Here is a 23,201-nt window from a genome sequence, read left to right as displayed (position 1 = left end):
CTAATGGCTGACAGAGTGCTGAGCGTCCTGCATTGTAAGCACATTTACAGCATAATGAAACATGCGCTTTCAGCTATTGATTAGCAGACTAACCTGCAGGAAAAGTTTTATAGAAAGTTTATATTTATGGCATTTGTTATGTTGCCCGAGGGAAAACATATACTTATACATTGATATATAGCCAAGACATCTCTACAGAAGTACTAGATATATTACAGAAATCAGGTGAGCAACAAAGGGGGGGAGCCATTGGCAGCTCATAGATATTTACTTCTTCAAAATAAACTATTGTCCATGAATGAACGTAAACTTGATTACAGAGGCGTTTTTATGCCATTCCTGCCAGAGACTATGGAACACATTTTGCTTCCATCTTCCATTACTACTGAGTTATAGTAATGTAGAAATAATTTGTTCCATTTCAGCAAGTAATAAATAAGTAATAAAATCCTGTCATAATACAAAGTGTAGTTCCTGTAGCATTTGGAGATCGGACCTGTTATCCAGAATGCTCGGGACCTGGGGTTTTCAGGATACTTTCTGCAATTTGGATCTCCATACCTTCAGTCTACTAAAAAAAAAACATAAACAGTAATCCCAATAGGGCTGTTTTGGCTCCAATAAGGATTAATTATATCTTAGTTGGGATCAAGTACAGGTACTGTTTTATTATTACAGAGAAAAGGGAATCATTTAACCATTAAATAAACCCAATAGGGCTGTTCTGCCCCCAATAAGGGGTAATTATATCTTAGTTGGGATCAAGTACAGGTACTGTTTTATTATTACAGAGAAAAGGGAATCATTTAACCATTAAATAAACCCAATAGGGCTGTTCTGCCCCCAATAAGGGGTAATTATATCTTAGTTGGGATCAAGTACAGGTACTGTTTTATTATTACAGAGAAAAGGGAATCATTTAACCATTAAATAAACCCAATAGAGCTGTTCTGCCCCCAATAAGGGGTAATTATATCTTAGTTGGGATCAAGTACAGGTACTGTTTTATTATTACAGAGAAAAAGGAATAATTTAACCATTAAATAAACCCAATAGGACTGTTCTGCCCCCAATAAGGGGTAATTATATCTTAGTTGGGATCAAGTACAAGGTACTGTTTTATTATTACAGAGAAAAGGGAATCATTTAACCATGAAATAAACCCAATAGAGCTGTTCTGCCCCCAATAAGGGGTAATTATATCTTAGTTGGGATCAAGTACAGGTACTGTTTTATTATTACAGAGAAAAGGGAATCATTTAACCATTAAATAAACCCAATAGGACTGTTCTGCCCCCAATAAGGGGTAATTATATCTTAGTTGGGATCAAGTACAGGTACTGTTTTATTATTACAGAGAAAAAGGAATAATTTAACCATTAAATAAACACAATAGGGCTGTTCTGCCCCCAATAAGGGGTAATTATATCTTAGTTGGGATCAAGTACAGGTACTGTTTTATTATTACAGAGAAAAGGGAATCATTTAACCATTAAATAAACACAATAGGGCTGTTCTGCCCCCAATAAGGGGTAATTATATCTTAGTTGGGATCAAGTACAAGGTACTGGTTTATTATTACAAAGAAAAAGGTAATTTTTAAAAATATGAATTATTTGATTAAAATGGAGCCTATGGGAGATGGCCTTTTTGTAATTCAAAACTTTCTGGATAGCGGATTTCGTGTCCCATACCTGTAATTATGTTTCATTTTATATTATGTAGTTTAGTAAATATACCATTTAAGTTTTCTCCCCCCAAAAAAACATTTAATTGCATGTTTTTTTTAATGCCACATCAGTGTAACTTGTTAAATTTGAAATACATACAAAAAGGTAATTTAGACTTGCTTGAAGTGTTTTTTAGCCATATTATTATTCTTATTGGTGTTATGCTTTTTAACCAGCATTGTCATAAGGTTTCTTTGTCCTCTGTTGTGTAGGAAGTCTGAATATTAATTATCAAGGCTAACTGAGCATGCTTAATTCTTCTCAACCCAGGTTACCAAACACACCCTCCAGTCTAGTAGCCAATGAAGAGATGGCATTTCTGGTTCCTATAGAAACTCTGCTCTAGCTGTCTGCACCTATTTTGTTCTCCTAACCTCCTCTTCTGAACTCAGCTTAACCATTGCAGTGCTCATTCAGAGCAGAACTTTTTATCAAAGTAAGTTCTGCCTGTGTAAGCCTGCACTCTTGATTGCATGAACTTTACAGCGCACATATACTGTTGCAGATGTTAATGTCACTGATAATGTCAGAGGGAAAATGGCCACTGGTGAAAGCTGTTATTTGTTTCAGGAAAATCTGATGGTGCTGGTGAACATGGGATATATTTAGAATAAATGATGCCATTTTGGTGAGGGAGGTGTGCCCGTACATGGTAGGAAATTGTAGGCTTAACTTGTGCTTAAATGTTGGCCAGCTAGAATATAATTTAATAAATGGACAAACAATCTCTGTTTTGTTTAATGAATATTCAAGTTACTTGTCCTAGAGCGGGTTTTAGATGTGAAGACTATTCTGACACTTGGAACATTGCTCAGCTAGAAGTCTTTGGTGGATATTTAAACGAATTTTCACAGCAGAAGAAAAGTTCCTGACACTGTTGCCGGTCAGACTACTAAGAGTGTATGAAAGCTACAATAAAGTTTAGAAGTATTTTTCAAATAAAAGTGTACACATTAAGAAGCTTGCGCCAATAACAGATGGAATGCCGGCAATGAAAAAGGACCATGCTGATTTCTTTGCAAGTGGTAAAGCAGACCCAGGTTTTGTTCCTTCCTTTAATTACTGCTGATTCATCCATCATCAGGCAATTTGTTGAAAAGAAATGGCTAATGATCACATTACGTCTCCACTTGTCAAAATTATTAATTCGGCTTGTACAGAGGCCACAGGCACCAATGCGATTACATCAGGAACTGTCACCAAGGCGTGGCGACACTTTCCAACTGCAGCAGAAGCCTTAACCAATGGAATGATATTAGGGCCGTGGCAGACGGGGAAATTAGTCGCCACGCAACTAATCTCCCCGAAATGCCATCCCACCAGCTAGAATGTAAATCGCCAATGGGATGGCATACACAGTGCCAAAATTGCCAAAATTGCCAAAATTTCTTCTCAAGGCAACTTCGCGATTTTTGGCAAATAGGCGCGCCGCGTATGCCATCCCACTGCGTATGCCATCCCTGTCTGTCACGGCCCTTACATTGGCACGGGGAGCAGTGCAAGGCCTTACACCTTTGAACACCCAGTTAAAGCACTTATTATTTCATTCACTGGGCCCCTAAACTTACACAGCTTACAGTACATAACTTGTGCAAAAACTTACATAAACTTCCATATCAAGCAATGACAACGCAGAGCAGGGACAGGAAGGATTGTAGGGTTTCAATTTAAGGCAAACTCCACTGAACTCCAATGAACTGACTTAATTAGCTCATTAATTATTTGAACTCTTTATATAAGGCTGATGCCACATGTGGCGTTTTTACGCTGCGTATTTTCTTAGCCTAAAAACGCCGCACAAGCCACACAGCCCCTGACTATGGCGTTTTTCAGCCTAGAACTGGTGACGTAAGCAAATCCCGTTTCCATGGTGCTAATAGTGCGAAATAGTAAAAAACGCCGCGTATTTCCGCTAGGTCTGGCAGCTGCCTTTGTGTATACATAGGAATAGCTTGCTTTGCAAATACTGGCGTATTTCAGCCAACGCTTGAAAAATCCGTGCTAAGGCGTTCTCTAGCGTATTTACGCTTTGTGTGGTTTGCCTTGAGTCTTTTCAAGTTATTTCTATGGATGATGATATTGGGCGTTTTTCAGCCGCTGAGAGAATTAGAAAATATGCAGCGTAAAAACGCCACGTGCGGCATCAGCCTAAACTGCTTGTTAAAGAGTAACATCAGGTGTTTATATTGCACACCAAGGGGCGTGGCCAACATTTTAGTACAGCACACATGTTTATGGGTGGCCCCTTACAGCGTCGGACTGGGCCGCTGGATCACTGGGAAAAAACCCAGGCCTGATCCCTGCAGGGTGCTCCACTGATCCACCGGTCTCCCTCCCCCAACACGTTGCAGGTAAGTTTCATTTAGGCGGGGGTAGGACGGGTGTTGGGGGCCCTGGCGGAGGGGGGTGTTAAGGCGGTGGGGGCCATCATTGGGGGGTGCAAGGTCCCCTGCACCCCCAGTCCGACCCTGGCCTCATATAAATAATTGTACAGGGCGCCAACATTTCTGGTGCTACATCTCAAAGCGCTTTACAGGGTTTTTTTACAGCAACCATGGCAGCCATGATAGGCTCACATAAGCCAGGAAACTAGGAGATGAAGTGACCTGTCCAGGGAATTAAACCTGGTCCTCCATCATGAGATCCCACATAAAAGGTTGATCACTTAATATACAAGTGCTAAATTCTTTTTTTTGATCTCATGGAATCTGGTTAAAAAGAAGAGAGTTAAGGTTAATGCCATGCAGTCTTGGCAGTAGCTGTTTTCTGCTCATAAATCAGCCCAAACCAGTAGAGCACACATAGTTAAAGGCACGCTGCGCCATGTTGCTTTAAAGCCAAGAGTTTTGATGATCCAACAGTACCTTAAGTGTGTTATAGGATGCAGATGCAGCACACAAATGATTATTCCTAGCATGTGTAACAGAGATATCTAGCCTGTGGCCCTACAGCTGCTGTCAGGCTACAAATCTCAGCAAACTCATTGCTAGTTAAGGGGTGCTGGGAGGGGTATATCAACAATAGCTGAAGGGCAGTAGTAGGATATCGTTGTAAAACCTCTTGTTACATGAGCGTAGGAGATGTTTGCATTTATCAATATTACACAATATAAGAGCTTTACACAAAGAAGTTTAACTCTGTAACATATAAAATGGAATACAGATATATGGAAGGAAATAAATAAATCTAACAGCCTGACCAGTCAGGTTCTGGGCATGGGGCACCTATCTTGTAAAATGAACTATAACTTTCCCCATAAGGCTTATCTCCCATCCCGGACACACACAGATAATATAACCACCCTATCTGTATTTTAATATTCCATTTGTAACAACAAAAGCCAAGCGCTATTCCCCACACATTAGTTTCCCATCCTAGAAGCTGGTGCGCTGCTCGAGAGCAGGCTCTAATTAAAGATGCATTGTTGTTACTTCTTGGGATTGTTGTCGGCAAAGCAAACAACAGATGGTGTTTTCATGTTATCAGGAAAGACAAAGTACAGCAGGACAGAGAAAAGAGAATCTGTTTAATATAGCATCTCACTTACAGAACTATTAATAGCAGAGACATACAAGTCAGCCATATTCTTGCTCTATATACAGTATATATATACGTGTGCTGACTGAAGTACGTTTGTGGTTTAGGGCCAGTACCCTGAGCTGACAGCTATGCGAAAAAGTAGCCTCCACAAAAATTAAAGTTGCAGGTTTGCACATTTTTCTGCAGTCAGTTGTGCATAAAACCCCATTCATAAATGGTACTTGTGTCGACACTGATGCACCTATCGACACCCTAGGGCAGTGATCCCCAACCAGTGGCTCAGGGGCAACATGTTGCCCCCCAACCCCTTGGATGTTGCTCCCAGTGGCCTCAAAGTAGGTGATTATTTTTAAATTTCTGGCTGGGAGGCAAGAGTCGATTGCATAAAACCCAGTGTAAAGCCAAACAGAGCCTTTTATAGGCTGCCAGTCCACATAGGGGTTACCAAATAGCCAGCTATAGCTCCTATTTTCATTACCATTAACTTTTTCTGTGCCTGCCTTGCTCCCCAACACTTTTTCCATTAGAATGTGGCTCATGGGTATAAAAGGTTGGGGATCTCGGCCCTTGGGCTACCGTCAAACCAGATGGTAACTCCAGGGTCATCACAGTGACCTGCAACAGTAGCACAGATGCACCAGAAGAATCTGGCGATCACTCTTGTGCTGGAAATGACACCAACTGAATTTAGAAAACAGTTATTACAATTGTATCCGCTTTGTGTAGAAGCAAGAGCTCGTATTATATCACATTGCATTCATTTTGATGTATCAGCTGCAATTGTGTCAGACGCAACTTCCCGTGGCAACTGTAACATTGGAATTCTGGAAATACTGCTGCATTGTGGGAAAACACATGGGAATTGCATACTATTGTGTTTGTCTGCATTAAGTAAATGAGGCATGGCGAGAAATACATAAAGACATTGGCTGGGCCCTTGAGTCAGGTACCTGGTGGGCCCCAGATATCCCAGTCTGACTCACCGCAGCAGTGAGTCCCCCCAATATTGACCCATTTTTGTTACTTGTGGAAAAAAAAGAGAGCAAAAGTTTGGTGTGTGCCATCTCAGCTGCCTAATCTTCTCCTGTTTCCATAAACATAACAAACACAGTTGGAGTCTGGATCGGGATCATCTACTTATGTATCCGACAGCAGCCCATATTAGATTTTTTAACACCTTCTACTTTGAACAAATGTTCAGATTTCACACTTACAGTGTGTGCATTTCCATCTGACAGGCTGGCTCAGTTATCAGTCAAAAGGCAACATATGTATTTATAATAAACCTGTTCAGGCAGGGAAAAAGGCAGCACCGCCACCAAAGGAATCAGGAGAAACACTGTCACATGTATAAGTGTAGTACCCTGTTAGCCAATATGCCATTATCTGCTTACAAATAGGAAATGTATCATCCTGAAAGCTTGCAGCCATTTTTACCTTGGCTTTCCACTTTTTTCTTCTTTACTCTTTAAAATTAACCTCTACCAAATATGAAAAGCAAACATGATAATATACATTTATAAGGGATACAGTAAATCAATTGGATGTCAAAAATCATTCCAGTGCACAGCCTCCTGTTGTTGATACCCCCATGTCTCAGTTCAGATTCATGCCAATTTGACGGGTTGAATAATCACTGAGAAAAGTGTTAATTTGTTGTTACAACAAGAGCCAAGGTTGATTAACTCTGCAAACACAAGTGCCAGCGGCCTGAACATTGGATGAGTTTGTTTCTCTGTGTTATGCATTTATGTAGTTGTCTTTGTATCTACTTGTATCATTCCATTCATTTCATTTATTACTGATTTACACTGATGTAGCTATCTCCCACATACCCGCTAATATCAGTACAGGCTGTTGCTGTATTACATTGTTACATAGGGTTGAAAAAAGACCAGAGTCCATCAAGTTCAACCCTTCCAAGTTAACCCAGCACACAACCTATACTGACCTACTGTATCTATCCACTCACATACAGACCCATACTGACCTATCTATCCACTCACATACAGACCCATACTGACCTATCTATCCACTCACATACAGACCCATACTGATCTATCTATCCACTCACATACAGACCCATACTGACCTATCTATACACTCACATACAGACCCATACTGATCTATCTATCCACTCACATACAGACCCATACTGACCTATCTATACACTCACATACAGACCCATACTGACCTATCTATCCACTCACATACAGACCCATACTGATCTATCTATCCACTCACATACAGACCCATACTGACCTATCTATCCACTCACATACAGATCCATACTGACCTATCTATCCACTCACATACAGACCCACACTGACCTATCTATCCACTCACATACAGACCCATACTGACCTATCTATCCACTCACATACAGACCCATACTGACCTATCTATCCACTCACATACAGACCCATACTGACCTCTCTATCCACTCACATACAGACCCATACTGACCTATCTATCCACTCACATACAGACCCATACTGACCTATCTATCCACTCACATACAGACCCATACTGACCTATCTATCCACTCACATACAGACCCATACTGACCTATCTATCCACTCACATACAGACCCATACTGACCTCTCTATCCACTCACATACAGACCCATACTGACCTATCTATCCACTCACATACAGACCTATACTGACCTATCTATCCACTCACATACAGACACATACTGACCTATCTATCCACTCACATACAGACCCATACTGATCTATCTATCCACTCACATACAGACCCATACTGACCTATCTATACACTCACATACAGACCCATACTGACCTATCTATCCACTCACATACAGACCCATACTGATCTATCTATCCACTCACATACAGACCCATACTGACCTATCTATCCACTCACATACAGATCCATACTGACCTATCTATCCACTCACATACAGACCCACACTGACCTATCTATCCACTCACATACAGACCCATACTGACCTATCTATCCACTCACATACAGACCCATACTGACCTATCTATCCACTCACATACAGACCCATACTGACCTCTCTATCCACTCCCATACAGACCTATACTGACCTATCTATCCACTCCCATACAGACCCATACTGACCTATCTATACACTTACATACAGACCCATACTGACCTATCTATCCACTCACATACAGACCCATACTGACCTATCTATCCACTCACATATAGACCCACACTGACCTATCTATCCACTCACATACAGACCCATACTGACCTATCTATCCACTCACATACAGACCCATACTGACCTATCTATCCACTCACATACAGACCCATACTGACCTATCTATCCACTCACATACAGACCCATACTGACCTATCTATCCACTTACATACAGACCCATACTGACCTATCTATACACTCACATACAGACCCATACTGACCTATCTATACACTCACATACAGACCTATACTGACCTATCTATACACCCACATACATACACCATATATACCAGCAGCAATACTTACTGTAAATTTTAGTATCACAATAGCCTTGGATACTATGCTACTATACTATACTATTCGCAGCAAATTTCCACATATCGCCATTGGCGGATTGTTTTGCAAAACGTTTGTGGAAATTCGCTGCGGAAGTTTTTTTTTTGTTGCGCAGCAAATCGGGCGCAGTCATGTCAAAATCGTGCGATGAATGGGTTTCACAAATTTTTCACTGTGCCGCGAATTTTCTTGCTGTTTCGTGAATTTCATGACGAGGCGAAACAGGACAGATTTGCTCATCACTAGTGGCTTATTTATAAATTACACCAAAAGCAATTGGAATGGAACGTAGGTCCCTTTTGGTCATTAACCACTTGGGTCTCTTGGGTTTTATCTCCAAATACAGAGGAATTCCATAGCTCTCCCTCCTTGTGAGAAATGCACTCAGCATCTCCCCTTTACTCCCTACCAGGCTTTATATGTGTTGTGGGGCCAGAGCCAAATCGGATGTGTTAGCTTTTGCTTATATCTCTCTTCAGAGCTGAACCAGAGTTGCTCTTAGATATTATCACTAGCTCAATACTGATGATATATCACAAGATAAGCAGAAAATCATACATCACAAAGGACTGGTCCAATGCCGTAACAGAAGTTTTGCGCTAGTAAGCTTATATTTTTCACCTGACGTAGACCACGTAAAGTATACTACTCCTATCGTGCATGATATTTATTTATCCTTTATTTATATAGTGCTGTTGTATTCTGCACTGCTCAAATGTAAAAAGAGTTGGGGAGCAACACAAGCATGAAAAATATACCTGGGGTACCAAGTATGGCCTGTTATTGGTTATTTGGTAGCCCCTATATGGACTGGAGATTTGTCAGTACACTTGGTTTTCAATGCAGCCAAAACTTGGCTCTAAGCCATAAACTCTAAAATTCTTTAATTTTAATTATAACTCTAATTATAAAATTAATTCTTAAGTTTGTAAACCTTCTTTTGAGGCCACTGGGAGCAACATCCAAGGGGGTTGGTAAGCAACATGTTGCCCCCGAGCCACTGGTTGGGGATCTCTGCTTTATATTGATCCTACATCACTAGCATCAGTTCCCACCACAGTGGAACTTAGATTCTAAGTTCATTCGCACACTATGGGGCACATTTACTAAGACACAAATTCGAATCCGATTTGGAAAAATCCGATTGGAAAACGAACATTTTGCAACTTTTACGTATTTTTTGCGATTTTTTTCGGCGCCTTTACGACTTTTTCGGAAATTGTCACAACTTTTTCGTTACCAATACGATTCGCGCGAAAAAATGCAAGTTTTTCGTAGCCATTACGATGCACTCGTATCTTGTCGCAACTTTTTCGTATTGAGCGCTCGTAAGCAGCGGGCGAAACTTTCAGACTTAGCATGATTTTGGAAGCCTCCCATAGGACTCAATGGCACTCTGCAGCTCCAACCTGGCCCAAGGAAAGTCTCCCATAGGGCTCAATGGCACTCTGCAGCTCCAACCTGGCCCAAGGAAAGTCTCCCATAGGGCTCAATGGCACTCTGCAGCTCCAACCTGGCCCAAGGAAAGTCTCCCATAGGGCTCAATGGCACTCTGCAGCTCCAACCTGGCCCAAGGAAAGTCTCCCATAGGGCTCAATGGCACTCTGCAGCTCCAACCTGGCCCAAGGAAAGTCTCCCATAGGGCTCAATGGCACTCTGCAGCTCCAACCTGGCCCAAGGAAAGTCTCCCATAGGGCTCAATGGCACTCTGCAGCTCCAACCTGGCCCAAGGAAAGTCTCCCATAGGACTCAATGGCACTCTGCAGCTCCAACCCGGCCCAAGGAAAGTCACCCATAGGTCTCAATGGCACTCTGCAGCTCCAACCTGGCCCAAGGAAAGTCTCCCATAGGGCTCAATGGCACTCTGCAGCTCCAACCTGGCCCAAGGAAAGTCTCCCATAGGGCTCAATGGCACTCTGCAGCTCCAACCTGGCCCAAGGAAAGTCTCCCATAGGGCTCAATGGCACTCTGCAGCTCCAACCTGGCCCAAGGAAAGTCTCCCATAGGGCTCAATGGCACTCTGCAGCTCCAACCTGGCCCAAGGAAAGTCTCCCATAGGGCTCAATGGCACTCTGCAGCTCCAACCTGGCCCAAGGAAAGTCTCCCATAGGACTCAATGGCACTCTGCAGCTCCAACCCGGCCCAAGGAAAGTCTCCCATAGGATTCAATGGCACTCTGCAGCTCCAACCCGGCCCAAGGAAAGTCTCCCATAGGTCTCAATGGCACTCTGCAGCTCCAACCCGGCCCAAGGAAAGTCTCCCATAGGGCTCAATGGCACTCTGCAGCTCCAACCCGGCCCAAGGAAAGTCTCCCATAGGACTCAATGGCACCCTGCAGCTCCAACCTGGCCCAAGTAAAGTCACCATACTGAAGCTTGAATGAATCCGAATCTTTCGTACTCGGCACGAAGGCTACGAAAAAGTCGCGACAAAATACGAGCGCATCATAACGGCTACGAAAAACTCGCGTTTTTTCGCGCAAATCGTATTGGTAACGAAAAAGTCGCGACAATTTTCCGAAAAAAATCGCCAAATACCGATCATTACGAAAAAAACGCAATCGGGCGCATTCGCCCGGTTCGTGAGTAAGTAAATGGGCCCCTATGATCAACTTTATTAGGAGCCAATTGCCCTGCAGGCATTTGGAGTGTGGATAGAAACTGGAATACCCAGGCAAGCACAGAACAACATGCAAACTCATTAACAATATTTTCCATAGGCTCTTCCCATCCATTATCAGTTTCCTCCACAATGCTCTTCACAATTCCTTTGAATCCAACAACACATTCTGTATATAAATGCCAAAGTTTCCTATACAGTCAGTTTTACCGTTTCAAAGATGATTTAGTCTGTTGGAACATCTAGGGCTAAAGTTAATTTGCAGCCCAATCACTCAACATTACTGTCATCTAGAATGTGATTTTACCGCACATTTAAGTTTTTATTTTGGTTTGTTTGTTATCACTGTACATAAAACAGGTCTTTTCTAGATCATATCACTTATGTCCCAAAGTGTTTCTTCTGCTACACACGTCATGGAAGATTCAGAGAGATGAATTGATGATGATGCTACATTTATTTTATGATCTATATATTCATTAACGGTTGAAATTGAAAGCAGACTTGGGACACGGCAGACTAGTTAAAGAAACGGAAAGATCTCAGTCATGTATAATCGAATATAAGATCTCTATCTGCATCATCCAAGGGTCTGATACATGGGATTTGATTCTATTACCAGCAGCAAATTTCCCCAAAGACTGCTTCAATGTAGGAAATAAAATTTAATGATGGCTGCTTTCCTGGGTGGTAGAGTCAAACTTATAATGAGATCATTGATCAGCTTCTGTTAGATTAAATCTCAGTAAAATGTCAATATAGTTTAAAAGGATGAACATATGTAAAAAATATAACTATATCCAAAGGGATTTCACAAATAAACACATGTAGTTGTTACCACAGAAGGGAGACTTTTACCTACAGGTCCATGGAAAATATAAATAAATGAATAAATACGTGTAATTTTATTTTATTTAGTGAGAAAAGAATAAAAATGAACATTTAGGAAGGATATACCTGTCGATATATATATAGAGCATATAAGTATGGACAAGAGGGGTTGCAATTCCAGTTGAGTATAACAAGTTATTTTATACAGCCAGAGAGGTAGGCGTAAAATACTGATAGATTTGTGCTACTGATTGAATGTTCTTTCATTCTATCTGCAATATCAGGCATCCTTTCATTACAACTGCAAATGAAATATGTGTTATCAATAGATATAAACATACTGTAACAATGAGCATCTCTAGCAAAGGAACTTCTGGCATCTGTCGATGTTCTCACATAGAAAGAAGATACAAAAAATGCATACAAACTCCAGGTTTCTAAACAATCCTTGACATTCCGACACCAAGGAGTTGGGATCACAGCGAGATACAGCGCACGGAACCTTTTATCCTAAAAATTCTTTAATAAATCAAGAACAGATATACACATATACATTTCACCTTCTTCAGTCGTCTAGAAAAAATAACCTCCCTTTCTAAACAGGAGAAATTCTTAAAGTAAAACAGCACAGGGCACATTGTAAGTCAGAAGCTGTGCTATCTGCTTGTATATTACAGCGCCTATAAAGAAGTTGGAGCAAATGAAAAGCTTTGGATTGCTTCCAGCCGGGGGCAATCCTTATACACAGTGATCAAAACATCTACAGAATAATTTAAAGAATTTGAAGATGCTGTGTATCTCTATAACTCCTTAATGGGATACACTGTGCCGACAGGGAGAGGTTCTGTTCAACAGGGTCAACCGCAATCTACAGTGGAGCTGCCTGATATATTATCCCACTGTGTAGTGACATCTCTGTCAGTTTAGAAGATTTTGCCACAAAATTACAAACAGACCATTGTTATAAATGGGAAGGAGTTTGTCAATTGGAACACAGTGAGTGCCAGCGATTGCTATATTGTACATTGTAGTTGCTGCTAAAATACAACTTTAACCCTTTTTGTGTATTTTAGTGCTCCCCTTCACTGTAAAGTAGCCCTATATTTTGTATGGAAACATTTTGTACTGTTCAATGCAGTTTTACTGTAATTATAAAATTTTGATTATTTCACATTTTTGGTTAAGAATAATATACTTACTAAATTCTGCTTTCAAAAGGCTTCATAAATCTAATGCTATATATATTCATTTTTATGTTACTGTTAAAAACAGTAACGTGTGTGCGTGTTTTTGTTGTGGGGGCTACAGACTCAGGGGTGTAACTATAGAGAAAGCAGACCTTGCAGTTGCAGGAGGGCCCAGGAGTGTAAGGGGCCCAATAAGGTTAATGAGCAATTCCAATATATCTTGGTAGGATAGGTCAACTTATCGATGTTTTGGGGCCCTAAATTGAATTTGCTGTGGGGCCAGTAATATCTACTTGCTCCACTGACCTGACTATTATTTTCTGAGAATTCATAGCCTCGAGCATAGTACAACTGTGATTTGTGGATCTCTGCTTAATACAAGGCAGTGTTAGACTCTATACTAATTATGTAATGCAATGGAATCCTAGGTCCTTATTCACTCCTGCACACAACACACTAAGGGGCACATTTACTAATCCACGAATCCAAATCACGAATGGGAAAAAATCGTATTGGAAACGAAAATTTCGAAAGATCACAAATATCACGAAAATGCTTACGAAAAAATCGTATTAGTCACGATAATATTGTATTGGTGATCCGAAAGTCACGAAATTTTCGTACCGAACAATTGTAAACAGTGGTAAAACCTTTCCGATTTTTTCGTGCAAACGTCCGAAAAAGTCGTGCGGCCTACGAAAAAGTCGTGCGGACGCCCGAAAAAATCGGCGAAAATACGCTCGGAGCGTTCGTGCTTTTGTAAATGTGCTTCTGAGGGTAGCCATACACTGATATTGTCAAATGGGGTTGTTTTGATCAAAACAGAGTCTTATGCAGATGCACCAATAGATATCAGTGGACTGATGCGATCCTTGCCAATGGAATGTTCAAATCTACCCAATATATATCTGACCATTTACCCCCTTAGATCTCTCCAGACATTAAAGTCTGCATCTTATTGGCCTATTTATGGGGGCAAAATTACAGTTTGCTCCTATAAATAGGCCAATAAGATGCAGACTTTAAAGTCTGGAGAGATCTAAGGGGGTAAATTGTCCCTTCATGTGTATTCCTAAATCTTTCTTAGCCATAATTGAAATATAGTGACCGTTAGATACTGTCCAACCACCTTGGCTCCTCTCACCAGGGTCTGAGTCTCAGAAACCATCTTTACTCCTAAGAATGAAGAGAAAAGAGGTTTCTCTTTCGCATGTTTTCTTTCATTATAGATTGCACATCCCAAACACTGAAAGGCTCTTTTAAATAGAATCTTCTTTTCAGAAAAAATACAGATGTACCATATAAACCGTGCACAACATTTACATGACATATCAAAGTTAAAGAAAAGTTTCATGCGTTCTCTTGAATTTTAAACCAAACACACTAAATCATAAAGGTTCACTCAAGCGGCAGCAGCACTACTTGCAAGCTGAGTGGATTTACGTAAGAGGAGTTTGAGAGACTCTTCACATTGAGCTTTAAAAGCAAAGTCCAATGAAGAAATACTTAAGTAACCTCATCCAGAAAGAGCCAAGGCTACATTCCAGCCATACTGTGTCCTCATAATGCAATTCCGCTTCTTATCAAGGCACTTGCTTGAGACATGCCCGAGTATGCATTGGAACTAATGGTCTCAGAACCAATAACATTTCCTAGCAATCCAAATGCTTTTTAGATTCTATAGATGAGAGGCAAAGGGCAATTTATAAAAGTCAGAAGCAACATGAATTGAGCTAGTAAAGAACTGCTCTATAAACATATGGTTTGAAATCTTTTCTTCTCATTAAGTTTAAATACCAATAATAACCAGTAACTACACAAAGAGATAGAGAAAATAGAGGAAATGTTAAGGTAGGGCTGAGGCCACCAAAGTTTGAAAGGGCATAAAACTACTTTAAGGAGAACTAAACCCTAAAATAATGCATTTTATATACTGCGCTTAATGCACCAGCCAAGGTTCAACATTTGTGAAGGGCGAAATGTTTCAACAAATTTCCGCGTTTCACCATTGGCGGATTGTTTCACGAAACGGATGAAAAAATTAGCTGCGGAAAAATTCGCATCAAAAAAGTATAGTCACGGGCGTCAAAAGAATAGCTACGCGACGGAATAATAGCCGTGGGCAACAAAAGAATAGCCGTGCGACAAAAGAATAGTCGCGGGCGACAATTTTTTTTTTGCCGCACAACATTTCGTGGATCTTTTGAAAGATTTGCAAATTTTTCGGCAAAGCGAAGTGGAACAGATTCGCTTATCACTATTCAATATCTCTATAGTAGTAATGATCCAGGCCTTCAAAGTTGTCACAGGCACTCTCCATCTGGAATTTCGGTAGGAGTGTCAGTGGCACTGCACATGCTCAGTGGGCTCTGGGCAGCTGATGAGAAGCTAAGCTTAGGGGTCAAATTACTAAGCAGAAAATGAGGCTAGCCTGTCATAGAAGATGAAAATTCTGGAGCTAATTGTACTGGCTTGAGATCTGCCATGAGATCTGAATTAAACACTAATTACCCTTATATTATATAAGATGGCAACTGAATTTGAGTGATACTCAATAGAAGACTATTAGAAATGGTTTATATGATGTGTTTATGGTGTATGTTCATTATACATTCATTTTGTCACAATTAAGTAGACAGATATATCAACTAAGCAGTGACATTAACTGTGTTTCTCGCCTTTGGACAACTCAGAGTGTGTGATATTAAAATGAATAATAGGAATGGGAATCACAATGGTCGTTAATAAAACATTATGCTGGGAACAGGGGCAAACTTTGCCCTGGTATAGTAATTTATAGCAGCCATTTCATTGTTTAATCTCTAACTGACCAGTAAATACTAAATGCTGTTTGGTGCTACGGGTTACGATATATTGGAAATATTACCCCCTGTGCTCCTATTATTACATGAACTCATTCGAAATAAGAATTTTAAGAATAAGTGGAAATCCCAATAAGGTTTATTTATAATGTAAGGAGAGAACATAGGTCACATAATGTAAGATCCCTTGATGTTTTATTGAAATCAATTGGCTAAATGAAATATAGTGCTTTAACGAGGAGGCAATTAAAAGTGCAAATAGCTGGCTGTATTGATGCTTATACAAATACAATATATATTGTTAAATGATATACTTTATAACTAAGGTTAGAAGGGTGACGCAGAATGCACCATTATAAAGGGTCACTTAAATGTCTTTATAGGGTGAACTACAGCTACACCAGCACTGCAAATGCGCTGTGCTATTGCTTGCCTTAAGTCACACACTGGCAGGATCGGACTGATCAACCTTTTGCCACTTCCCCTGGCCACCGATGTCCTTTCCTGATGGGTTTCACATAGGCGCACTCAGGGGAGGACGTCAGTGGGGGTCCCTGCAGGGGCGGGGGTAGGGGTGCACGGCAGGGGCCCCTGCAGGGGACACGTCCAGCAGAAGTACTGTACCTTTGGGGGTGCGGGGCCCCTGGGCAGTAGCCCCGGTGGGTCCTGCACCCCCCAGTCTGACTCTGCACACTGGACATTAGTTTTTCTCGAGTACACACACTCTATGTGCGTGAGTGCTGGTTTAATGTAACTTTCTCCTATAGGCATAACATACAAATGGAGCCTGGTACTTACCACCAGGCCAAGACAGGTGTTAAATACAGGGAATTCCTTGTGGCAAACTGTGGCACAGCTTGTGGTTCAAAGGCAGGCCCATATTCACACACAGATGTACAGATGAGTCTGGAGCTTTGTACGTGCCATTTTAATGTACACAATTTGCACCAAGCAGTGCAGTCATTTATAGTAAATGAGCAGTATTGTTTTCTAGGATAATAAATAAAATCCTCTATATATCATTATGTTTATATCATGGAATCATCTTAAATTTGATGAAACCATCAGATTAGATATTCTGTCATTTTCCTGTGTTGTTTGTAGGGTCTCTAGTCTTAGTTTACTTTATACCAATACACTAATACTGTATTTTCAAAGACACAAAGTAAAATATAACTGGCTGCAAAATGTTTTGGGCTATCCCGCAGTGAGACAGAAGTGCCTAATGATAGATGAAAGCCTCCAGCATAAAGTGCTTAAATTGCTTTATAGTTCTTTGGCAAACAGCTTTAAATGTACAATATCTATAACTGTCTGCTTCTAGAAAATATTAAGAAAATGGTAGAAGTTTTCGTGGCATCATTGAGACCATTATCATCCTGAACTGAGACTCAATTTCACTAAATATATGTAATTTTCACAATAGTCAAGTGAGACTTTTCCCAATAGGTTATTACCAACCTATCTGGTCATGTTATTGCAGGCTCATAAATGTATGCAGTTGATGATACTGAATGATTATTAGACAATATGCTGGGACCTCAGGCCCTTCTGTATCAATACCATTCCATCTAAAGGATAATATCACAAGATTGTCTCCCATATACTTCCTGGTACAGTTAGAGCTACCAAACTTCAAATCTAGAAGCCCTACTTTCAAGGAGAAAGAAAGGTAAAAACTAAGTAAGCTTTATCAAAAAGTTCTATGTAAATACAGCCATAAGCACAGCCAAATACAGCCATAAGCACATAAAACCCCTGAGTTCTCTGTCAAAAGATTTGTCGTGTTTTCCTATGCCAGAGACACACAGCTCTCTGCTCTCTCCCCTATCCTGCTCCCCCCTCCCTCAAGAATGCTAAGAACTCCCTCCCCCACCCCTTAGGAATGTGGATCTGAGCCAATCAGCAGGAAGATGACTCATAGTCTAAGTAACTGAGCATGTACACCGGTCTTGCTCTTGGTGCAGGAGTGAGGCATTATGGGAACTTTCTTTACACAGCTCAGCGTTTTTTCTTCCTGTTTGGCTTCTGATCATTTGAACGGGAGAAATATAGAGAGACTTAAGGGCACTATTAAGACAACTGAAGGTATGCCTGCAGCTTGAGATTAACTCTTTATTAGCCTTTCCTTCTCCTTTAAAGAACTCTAGAAGACTTGAAACTGGCTACACAACAAATAGATGTCAAAGACTGAACTGCCCTAGCAACAATGAATATCAAGGTGAAAACAGTTTTTGTTTTGATGACTGTATCAAAAACAAGAGAGACCCTTAGTTATAGGCATGATATGACCTTTAGTAGGTATGACCTTTTAGGTAGGTGCAACCTAAGAGAAGTTATACAATGTGGAGGAGGGGGGAGGATATTATATTCTGAGACTAAATGATAACAATAAGTTCAAATTTATGAACCTGAAAAATTATGTCATGATCTAAAATGTTTTCAACTCCTTAATAGAAACAAAAATAATATTTTACAAACTGTAGTTACCAATGTCTGCTGCTATTCATGACGTGGCTGCTAAACTATATTTGTTTAAAGCTGCAGGGCACAGAAGGATATATTTGTGGACCTGTATCACTAGATGGAAGTGTCTTGAATTATTAAAGTCTGCATTTGGGTGGTCTAATCTGGTTGATCTAAGAGATTTAAAAAAATAAGATAACATGGAGGTCTGTGAGCTCAGCCAGGTTTCTTGACTGGATTTCTTTCTAGTTTTACCTTTATCCAAACAACAACTTTTGATAACAATCTCAAAATGTGATCATTGTAGTACTTTACACAGGCCCCCTGGTCTTCCAAGGCAGCCAATACCTACTAATATTTACTGGACACCTAGATTTTCAGGTAAATATGTGGCGTGCAAACTTTTGCTTTGAAATACGTAAAAAACATTTGTATCGTTACTTACCCCTGTTCTTTGAACTTCCATAAAGATTGCTTTTTGGAAAGACTTCTCCAAAACTGGTAAATCGCTACCTAATTCAACACTAAAATAATGACTTTTTCCATGCCCAACTAGTATGCTGAAGCAGTAAGGTCTTTGTTCTTCAAGCTCTTCGTTTTGATTATGATTTAAATACAGATTTTCTTGAATCCAGATTTCATCAGCAGGCCAAACCTAAGAGAAATATGGTTTTTCAGTCAGGGTCATTGAGTATAGCAAAAAGTATATACAGGTATGGACAAAATATGGTATAAAACACTCCCTACTGGTGTGATCAAAATGTAGAAGAGAAGTTAATGGGGAACAAATTGGAATTCTTTAAAACCCAGAAACATCTGACCAGTGTCGGACTGGGATGCCTTGGGCCCACCAGAAAACCTTGGACTATAGGCCAACTTTCTAAACTATTAATTCCCCTTCAACCTCTCCTCCCTCAACATCTTTTTTATCCAAGTCTCTTTTCTCTATTTCCATCTCATTTTCCCATACAGAAATAGGGTATGACTATACGATTGGCCAAATAGTTAGAAGCAAGAGGGCCCACTGGCACTTGGGCCCACCGGGAGTTTTCCTGGGATCCTGGTGGGCCAGTCCGACACTGGATCTGACCTTTAAACCACGGATACAGATACACACATCACTCCAGCTGGTGGTTTCTTTATAATGTGGCCCTGGAACTTGTGGTGATTATTCAAGGGAACCAAGGACACAGCAAGGGGTCATGGGCAAAATTGGGTACCAAGTCCCCACCTTACAACCAATAAACACTTTAAGGGATATATTTATCATGCTGTGTAAAAAGTGGAGTGAAGCATTACTGGTGATATTGCCCAGGGCAACCAATCAGCAATTAGATTTCAATAGTTAGAAAATCAAAGCAAAGCATCTGATTGGCTGCTATGAGCAACATCACCGGTAATGTTTCACTCCACTTTTTACACAGCATGATAAATATACCCCTAAATGTGTCCTCAGTTACGACTTGTTGTTCTTTGTTTTTTAACACCTACATGTGGCATTATGGCCGCTCACCATTTAGATTATTATTTTATGAATGACCTAATTGTTCCCAAGGGGACCTTCTTGGTCCTAATACCCAGCATTCCCCCACCTTTTAATTCTAGGGTTACCCAGCCAAGCCCTACATCTGTGGACTGAAGCCCTTAGTTTAAGCGGCAACATTATAATGTTACTGCTTAAATAATGCTTAATAATTTAACTGTAGAATAAAGAATATGTTTGTGTTTGTATAACACATTTTACCCTCTAAAATATAAAACCTGATATTACTATATTGCATACAGTAAATTAAACACTTCGTGATTTTCTACCAAAAACCCTAGTGATTTTAAATGGTCGGTTGTTTCAGGCGAAACAATCCATACTACGATGTAAAATCTCTATGCTTGACTAGACATGATAGAACGTTCTCTTACATCAATCAAGATGTATGACAGTAAAACTCCCAGCATCTGTCAAAAAAGAATGATGCTGTAAGAGTAAAAAATTAAACATTTTTATTACATCCGACAGGTTCTATAAACACTTACAGCTTTTTATAAATGCCCAGCTTCTGGTGATAAATGTTCTTTATTGGCATTGGTGTTCATTATTTTCTGGAAATTGAGCAATACACTGTTCCCACAATCCCACATCTAAATGTATATTATCAGCCTGAATCAAAAACTGTATTAAAAAGGAGGAAGAAAATCCCTTAGGCTACCCTCCATTGCAGCGTGAACCCATTTGCATCAGATTTTATAGTTATAGGGATGGGCTGCCCTTTATAACTTACCCTGGCATGAAGCAAACTTTAGATTTTGATAATATTTGATTGTAAGCTGTATGGGGCAGGAACCTCCTACCTACTGTGTCTCATACCATATACCTGTACTTGTTTATTTTATTTATTATAACACTTGTCCTTGTATACATACATACATTCATGTCTTCTTCAAAGTTCTATACAACTTGTCGTAGGCTATGCAGAGTCCTTTCAAATTGTTAAACACTACTTTTAGAAAGCATAGTCATTCATCTAAGCAGAATTATGACTGACCAGGGACTGATCACAGGAGGATAACTATTACCTGGAGAGATAATTAGGTGAAGGTACTTATTTTTGACTTTAGGTAAGCTGGCCTAGATGCTTGGACATTAAAGCTATACTGCACAATAGAAGACCTGTGGGATGGATGTAGACATTAAAGTTATTTTTTTGTGGTCCAACCTTCTCAAGAGTTCTTTGGTGAAAGAGTCTGGAAGAAGGCATGCCTCAGTATCAATCAGGAGGAAGGGGAATAGCCCTGGAAAGTCCATATAAATAAGCAAGTGGTTGACCTTGTCCTTTTTAGCTGATGAAAGGGAGAACTAATGATGCCAAAACCCCATAAAATTGCACAAGCTAAGAGTTTCTTTTTTTATCCAACATCATTTATACATGTCAGATAGTGTTAGGGCAGCTTCTGTTTTACTCATCTTAGTTTATGTGAGATTGGAGTAGGCTAGCTGAGCAGCTGTTGCTCCACCAAGGAGTACAGTACTTGACAGTTTCAGGGCATAAAAGGAGCTAAGTATGTTCTTCATTCCATATAATGTGGTACCCCTGTGAAGCATGCTTCATCCTAGGCCAGACAACTGTGTACTAACTGACTACAGGAGGCTTACTGTTAGCCAGATAGATAATTAGGTGCTGTGTACTAACTGACTAAAGGGGGCTTACTATTAGCCTTATAATTAGGTGCTGTGTACTATATATCTACAGGATGCTTAATATTAGATAATTAGGTGATCTTACAAATTTCTGATTCTAGGTAGGTTGGCCTAGAAGCCTGCAATCACATTTTTCAGCATGTGCCCCTCCGTTTAGGGCCAAAACGTATTTTTTTCTGCTTAATATGAAATAACGTTTTGTCAATTTATTTATTGAAGTCCCCTGTTCCCTTATATTTTGGACTAGAAGTTTGGGCATTAAAGCATGGCTAAGCTATAGATCACCTGTAGGATGGGTGTGGCTGTGATTTTTGTGGTCCAACCTTCTCCTGGGTAATACATTTATTAATGACATCATTTTAACATAATCTGGTCAATGAATATGTGGTTTGCCAGATAACTGTACTGGTAAACAGCAAGAACAATCTACTTTACAGATTCTGCAATGATAGCCTGCCTGAAGTGAAAGACATTTTGGTGAGCCTGAAAAGCTCCATTTTAATGCATATTTGTAAAATTCATATAAAAACCACACAACCATACCTTGCTTACTTTAAATAAAACCTCACAGAGGTTATATATCTTTTCCGCTCGTACCCAGTCTAGTGTACTAACCTGGGAATAAATAAAATAGAAATGAGATTAATTTGTTATTGTGAAACATTCCCCCAGCAACATGCATAGTTAATACTCTGGAAGATAGGGCATTTCATATACATATATACACAACCTTAAATATCTATTGTTATGTTATAATACAACAAGCCCCTCCTCTCTGTTCCCAGATATTACTGCACTATAACCTGCACCAATCAACAGTATTTAAATATTCCCCCTTTTTTTAATATTGTTTTATTGAATAGGACTTGTGCTGAACATACATTGTGTCTATTGTTTTAATTATGAAACATCTAGTGTACTTCCCGTTTAGGGATGTAGCGAACCTCAAAAAAAAAGTTCGCGAACTTACGCCAAAAAGTGTGAAAGTTTGCGAACTTTGCGAACCCCATAGACTTCAATGGGAAGGCGAACTTTAAAACCTAGAAAAGCCATTTCTGGCCAGAAAACTGATTTTAAAGTTGTTTAAAGGGTGCCATGACCTGGACAGTGGCATGCAGGAGGGGGATCAAGGGCAAAAATTTCTCTGAAAAATACTTTGTTGACACAGCGTTGCGTAAAAACGCAAGCTATTACTATGTATACGCAAAGGCAGCTGGCAGACCTAGCGGAAATACGCGGCATTTTTTGCTATTTCGCACTATTAGCACCATGGAAACGGG

General features: G+C 40.1%; 1 protein-coding gene across 1 annotated transcript in view; it reads right to left on the bottom strand.

The window, feature by feature from the left end:
- The window catches only part of sntg2 (syntrophin, gamma 2), a 317,357-nt gene that overhangs the window by 20,010 nt on the left and 274,146 nt on the right, over positions 1-23,201 (bottom strand). Inside the window, exons 13-14 of the mRNA XM_031902753.1 lie at positions 22,465-22,536; positions 19,174-19,383 (exon numbers count right to left, since the gene is read on the bottom strand). Coding sequence (XP_031758613.1) covers positions 19,174-19,383; positions 22,465-22,536 — 282 coding nt within the window. The remainder of the gene's footprint in view (positions 1-19,173; positions 19,384-22,464; positions 22,537-23,201) is intronic.

Source organism: Xenopus tropicalis, chromosome 5 (assembly GCF_000004195.4).
Source record: "Xenopus tropicalis strain Nigerian chromosome 5, UCB_Xtro_10.0, whole genome shotgun sequence".
Taxonomy (NCBI): Eukaryota; Metazoa; Chordata; class Amphibia; order Anura; family Pipidae; genus Xenopus; species Xenopus tropicalis.
The sequence above is the reverse complement of the archived record's forward strand: the minus strand, read 5'-3'. Positions and strand labels throughout refer to the sequence as shown.